At 48.1% G+C, this 6,857-nt stretch overlaps 1 protein-coding gene and 1 pseudogene across 1 annotated transcript; both read left to right on the forward strand.

Moving 5' to 3' along the window:
* Window positions 1-1,962: 1,962 nt before the first annotated feature.
* Window positions 1,963-4,494, forward strand: LOC117193976 (annotated as a pseudogene).
* A 308-nt stretch (window positions 4,495-4,802) lies between these two features.
* LOC117193977 (cytosol aminopeptidase-like) lies at window positions 4,803-5,552 on the forward strand. Its single transcript, XM_033398624.1, has one exon. It carries the CDS (start codon window positions 4,803-4,805, stop codon window positions 5,550-5,552), a length of 750 nt encoding a protein of 249 aa, XP_033254515.1.
* The last annotated feature ends 1,305 nt before the right edge of the window (window positions 5,553-6,857 follow it).

Consider the following 6,857-nt stretch of genomic DNA (forward strand, 5'->3'; position numbering starts at 1 on the left):
GAGGTTTGGTGATTTTCACCGCATCTGGCACAGTTGTGATGTCGGCGGCAGTATTTGGCTGTGTGACCGAAATCCTGGCATCAACGACATTGAGCAATCTCTGTGGATTTTCGCATCCTTTCAGTCCTTATTTTTTGGCGGCAAAGGGTCTTGACTTGGTAAATTTCGTTAATTTTTGCACAAGGCTTAATATTAATGAAAAAAATATTAAGTTTTTCGTCCTTGTTAGTCCTTGAGCTTGGATTATGGATGTGAAGGACCTCGAAGCCCAACATTTTAAAATCGGCGGTAATATCATTGTTTAGGGTGCTATGATGTAGGTCTCTTACAAAAATTCTATGAGGCTTTTCAGTCTTCAATTGGTATGTGTGGAATTCTATTCCAATGGCATCGAAACAATCCACAATTGCTCTATAGGTATCACTGTCTTTGGGGAGGATTCTGACCGTTTCCCCCTGGTTAGCTTTGACGACAACGTTATTCAAATTTGCAACGTCCTTTATGACATCAAATAAGTCATTTAAGTTGCTAATATTGACAACTATTTGCGGTGGTTTTGGAGGGCCTTTAAGCTGATTACCAGAGCTCGTTGATTCTCCTTGAAGACACTGGCCTGTATTAACTGCTTCATAAAAGTGTTCATCCAGTTGGTCATTTCCAGCGTCTGCATCTACATTCATCCGAACTTCCTCATTATTACTATCACTTGGGATGTTCGTGTCAAGAATGGAAAATCTGTTGTTGGTGTTTGCCTGTTGGCTTGTAGTGGGGGGCAAGCCCAGGTCCCGGCCGCCGCTCCCTCGTTTAGATTTAGATGACAAAGTCTGATCGTTTTTTCTTTTGCCCGTTCTCCGTTTTTGAGCATCCAGAAGTCGTTCGGCAGCAGTGCGAAGTGTTTTTGCCTCAGTGTCGTCGGGGCATGTGGATATGGAGTTTTCTTGGCTATCAAAGCTTATTGCAGGGCAGATACTGCTTATTGTAGCAGTTGCCATGGTGTAGGTGGTGTTGTTGGTGGCACTAGTGAATGTTACTGTTGTTGTGGTTTCTGTGCATGTAGAGCGTTCAGCCTCTGAACGGTACTCAGAACGAATCTCAGAAGGTAATTTGCCTGATATTAGAAGCATTCTCTCATGATCAGTCCGCTTATTTCTAAGCCGAGAGTCAGATGAACTATTCGCATTCATTATACCGTAGCTGATAAGCGAAGTTTTTATTGCCCCTCTTGTGCGGCTGTGCGCAGACTGAGGGGAATGTCTTGCCCGAAGGGCAGTGAATACAGTTGTAAAAACGTTCACAAATGTGTTTTTTGTTTTTGTCCAATTGCCGACACCGCACAGAAGAGAATGCTCCGCTAAAGCAGAATAAAGAAAACAACTTTGCACAAGCGCGACACAACCGATCTCTATGAAAGTTGATTCGAGACTGTACCTGTATGTGTAAACTGGCACTTGCACTCACACTCGCCCTAGGAGAGCACAACGAAATCCCCCTTACCCCTTTGCAGTGGAAATAATAGGTATGTTTTTTTTTTATCTTTAGCTTATTATAAATTCATTATTTTACTCATTTGCTCTACTTCCTCTTCCTATTCTTTTCTCCTCTTCCGTCCACACGCACTCTCTCTCCTTCTGCGTTCGACCGAAAATTTGAGCCGATCTCGCTACCTTTCCGCTAACTCGCTCTGACTTTTCGGTTTCGGTTCAACCACTGGAGTTCTATGACTTTGCGGCACTGAGACGAAAGGTTCTTCCGTTTACAAAAAAAGTTTGATCGAAAATTGGTTTTCGTTTTCTTTTGATCTGCTCGCGATACACGACGTGCTGCTTCCCAACGGCAACTGTCTCTTACCAATTTAGCAGTGGAATTTCTTTGCTGACTGCTTTTTTTTTTAATAGTGCTTTTGTGTGTGTGTGTGAATATAACGACAGAATGGAAACGGCAAGGAAAGAACAGAAAGAGAGAATGCAGCAAAAGTGGAAGAACCAGGAAGAAGGTAAGAAAATGTTGTTTATGTTTTTCTTTGCTCTACGATTATAGGCGATGAACTAAAAAGATATAAAACAAAATAGATCGATAGCATTTTGTTAGCTTTATGTTAAGTATGCAGGCAAATAAGGGAATAAACTTTTACCAAGAATCATCTTTCTTATAGGAGAAAATACTAAAGGCAAACAGGACTATAAAAATAACGAAAAATACCGAAAAAGTCAACTTCGGCTAATCTTAAAAGTTTTTTAGTTCAAAGCAAATGAAAATATATGCCTGTTGTTTTATTTCAATTTAGAGAATAATATCGGGAGAAACGTATATGAAAATGGGTTTAATTATTTATTCTCGTATATTGTTTTTTTGACAGAGTATGCCTCGCCCTGACTCCCTTTATAATTGTGATTTTTGTTGTTGCTGTTGTTTCTGGTCAAGTGCTGTGAAGAGGTGGGGAATGAATGTTTGTGTTTCCGACTAAAGTGCTTCTTTTGTAAATCACTTTCGAGCTCCAGAGCCATGCAAAGGCTGAGGTTGAAGGTTGAATTAAAATTCCTGCACTTATAATTATCTCCTGCTGTTGTCCTTTACGGACCCACATGTACATACATGTGTACATATGTACTTCCTTTCACCGCATGTATTTTCAAATGTCAATTAGTTGAGTTAATTGAGCGAAAGTGCAAAATGTGAACCGCAATATCGTTTATATACATTTACGGAATTCACTCGCCTCTGTCAATCTTTTGGCTTCTATTGTCTCCTTGCCCCCCCTGGTCCTCGGTCTTTTGGCCTTTGTTTGGGCAGCAGAGCCCTTTTGCGAGGCCAGCTTTGCGCAGTTCGAGGAGCTGTCGTTGAACAAGCGCATGGAGGAGGTGGCCAAGGACGAGGGGGCCACCGAGGAGGACGACATCGATGTGGAGCTGCGCCTGTCGCGCTTCGAATACCTCATGGAGAGGCGTCTGCTGCTGCTGAACAATGTCCTGCTGCGCCAGAATCCGCACAACGTTCACGAGTGGCACAAGCGGGTCAACCTGTACGAGGACAAGCCCACGGAGATCATCAACACCTACACCGAGGCCGTGCAGACAGTGCAGCCCAAGCTGGCTGTGGGAAAGCTGCACACCCTCTGGGTGGAGTTTGCCAAGTTCTACGAGTCCAATGGCCAGGTGGAGGACGCCCGCGTGGTCTTCGAGCGGGGCACCGAGGTGGAGTACGTCAAGGTGGAGGATCTGTGCGCCGTGTGGTGCGAGTTAGAGGCAGCCCTCAAGCTGATGCAACGTGCCACGGCCATGCCCAAGCGGAAGGTGGCGTATCACGACGACTCGGACACAGTGCAGTCGCAGATCCCTGAAGGTGTGGTCCATGTACGCAGATCTGGAGGAGTCCTTTGGCACCTTCAAGACCTGCAAGGCCGTCTACGAGAGCATCATCGACCTGAAGATCTGCACGCCGCAGGTGATCATCAACTATGGCATGTTCCTCGAAGAGCACAACTACTTCGAGGAGGCCTATCGGGCCTACGATAAGGGCATTGCCCTGTTTAAGTGGCCGAATGTGAACGACATCTGGAACTCGTATCTAAGCAAGTTCCTCGCGCGCTACGGGGGCACAAAGCTGGAGCGGGCCCGGGACCTCTTCGAACAGCGCCTGGATCAGTGTCCCGCTGAGCATGCCAAGTACTTTTACCTGCTCTACGCGAAGCTGGAGGAGGAGCACGGCCTGGCCCGGCATGCCATGTCCGCATGTCGGGCTCTGCCCGAGCAGCATATGCGCCACATGTGCGTCAAATTCGCCGAGCTGGAGACGAAGCTGGGCGAGGTGGATCGAGCCAGGGCCATCTACGCTCACAGGTGAGTCGACATTTAACCGTTGGATCGTCAATATTCTAAGCTCTCTTCTGCTTTGTCCCAACAGGTGTGAGATCCCCGCATCACGGCGGACTTCTGGCAGACCTGGAAGGAGTTCGAGGTGCGTCATGGCAACGAGGATACGATGCGTGAAATGCTGCGGATCAAGCGTTCCATTCAGGCCACCTACAACACTCAGGTCAACATGATGGCTGCCCAGTTTGTCAACACGAACACGAATGGTGTGGCTGCCGATGCTGGTGCTGGCTCCGGACCGGATGCCATGCGGCTGCTCGAGGAGAAGGCCCGCCAGGCGGCGGCCGAGGCCAAGCAGAAGCCCGCCGAGAAGGCTGCCTCCAATATCATGTTTGTGCGCGGCGAGACCCAGGGCGGGGCCAAGGGCAAGGAAAATACAGTCGTCAATCCGGATGAGATTGATATTGGCGAAAGCGAGGACGACGACGACGATGAGGAGGAGGACCCGCAGCAGCCGAGTGGAGACCAGGACGAGGCAGGCCAGGCCACAACCAAAACCGATGACGAGGGCCTCATCATGAAGAAACTGCGCTTCGAACAAAAGGACATACCGGCCAAGGTCTTTGGCAGCCTCAAGCCGACAAATCAATCTGATTCCGATGAGGGATAAATCTTTTGTTTCTTTTGATTACGCGAATACTTCCCTCGATACTTCCCTCGATTTGAGTCCTATTCTTCGGAGACCTATTCTTCGTTTTGTTCGGAAATTCAATAATTCCTCGAATCTCAGCAGGCGTTGGCAATGTTTCCCTGCCAGAGTTTGAGCCTTGGGATATCTCATTCCTTTCGAATCAGCTTTTGAAAGCACATCTATTCTATTTTTTAGTTTTTCATTTTTTTTATTCGGAAAAAAAGCAAAATTTGTCTGGAACTGTCTGAAAAATAAGAGAACTTTCGTAACCTGTCGCGAGGGACTGTCACTATCATTAAGCGATGAAGTCTGTACGCTTGATGCACGCCCTGTGCAGGCGTGTCCAGCACACATTCCTGGCCAGACGCAGAGATGTGGAACAGCGACGGCACTACGCCGAGAAATGTGACTCGGTGATCAAAGGCGTTGTGGTGGGCGTGTACGCCAAGGAGGGCGACCGCCAGCACAAGATGACACCATCCGGCAAGAAGTTTGACGATCGTGTCCAGGGTAAGATCACTGATCTCATACGCGAGACGGGCCTGAGTGGCCAGCTGGGAAAAGGCCGTGTCTTCATGAACATGGATGCGGAATTCCGTGCGGTGGCCGTGGTCGGCGTGGGACAGGAGGGGGCCGGCTTCAACGACCTGGAGATGATCGACGAGGGAATGGAGAACGCTCGCGGCGCTGCCGGCGTGGGGGCTCGTGCCCTTCAACTGCAGGGCTGCACAGATGTATTCGTGGAGTCGATGGAGTATGCGGAGCAGGCGTCCGAGGGGAGCGCCTTGGCCGTCTGGCGCTACAATACCAACAAGCGCCGTCGGGACCGCACACTCATTCCCAAACTGGAGCTGTACGACTCTCCCGACTCGGATGCCTGGATGCGGGGCCTGTTCAAGGCCGAATCGCAGAACCTGGCCCGTCGCCTGGCCGATACGCCGGCCAATCAGATGACGCCCACAATCTTCGCCCAGTCAACGGTGGATGCCCTGTGCCCTGCGGGGTATCCGTGGAGGTACGCAGCATGGACTGGATCGAGTCCAAGAGCTTGAACAGCTTCTTGATGGTGGCCAAGGGCAGCTGCGAGCCGCCGATCATCTTGGAAATCATCTTGGCACCGCACCCGAGGACAAGCCCATCCTCCTGCTGGGCAAGGGCATCACATTCAACAGCGGGGGCCTCTGCCTCCGTCCAAGGACTGCTTGTCCATGTACCGCGGCTGCATGTCCGGTGCAGCCGCCTGCGTGGGCGTCATCCGAGCCGCTGCCGCCCTATCGCTGCCCCTAAACATAACGGCACTGCTGTTCATCATTTCACTTCAACGCTCAAGCATCTATACTGATGCTCATTATTGCGTTGCTATTGCTTACAGAGGCTTTACATAGAGCTCTCACATGAACAGTCAAAAACCGCAACTGCACACACATGCACACGCATACTGCGATGCGTTCGGTTTTCGCATTGGGAGCGACGCATCGCGTGATCTTCTAATTCTCTTTCGCTTGCCTTCTTTTCGTTGAGTGGAGTTGCTTGGAAATTCCAGTTGCTGTACCGTTGCCTCTTAGCCGCGCCTTCCACTAACTTAAACCACTAATTTAATAGGATTATAAATACAATCAATGGCCGGAAAGAATTACATATATTTACATATATATGTCAACGTGTCCCGTTTTTTTTTGGTGCTGCCTTCTCGTTTCATTTGTTGTACCGTTGTAGCTGAGCGTCTTTGGTGCTAAGTGCGTCTTGCGGGAAAAATTAGTGGATTATTCGCGCACAAAAAGAGCCGATCGCGGAAAGAAAAATATGAATAAATTATAAAATTCATTTGTGTTTCTGTTTTTTTTTTTTTAATAGTGCTTTTGTGTGTGTGTGTGTGTGTGTGTGAATATAGCGACAGAATGGAAACGGCAAGGAAAGAACAGAAAGAGAGAATGCAGCAAAAGTGGAAGAACCAGGAAGAAGGTAAGAAAATGTTGTTTTTGTTTTTCTTTGCTGTACGATTATAGGCGATGAACTAAAAAGATAGTTCCTCCTTTGTAGGATTCATTAGGAATGGAAACGGAGCATCAAAATGAGCTCATCGCACACTCGAGTGTCCGAGTGCCAAAGACTGTCGCCAATGGCCTGCATATTAATAATCTCATAGACTCTCTCAATTATGTAATAAGAGACAGTAAGAGAGGGCGAGAGAGTGAGGGCGAGAAATCAAGTGAAAGATGATAATAATTGCATTGGAATTCACAGGCAATACACAGATGTGTACACTTTTGGCCTTTTATCCGATTAAGTCTTTGTATTTTAGGTAATTCGAATATTGAGAACGGACCAAAGGCCAGGCGGAAAAAACAGACTCCCAG

The sequence above is a fragment of the Drosophila miranda genome, assembly GCF_003369915.1.
Source record: "Drosophila miranda strain MSH22 chromosome Y unlocalized genomic scaffold, D.miranda_PacBio2.1 Contig_Y2_pilon, whole genome shotgun sequence".
NCBI classification, from domain to species: Eukaryota; Metazoa; Arthropoda; class Insecta; order Diptera; family Drosophilidae; genus Drosophila; species Drosophila miranda.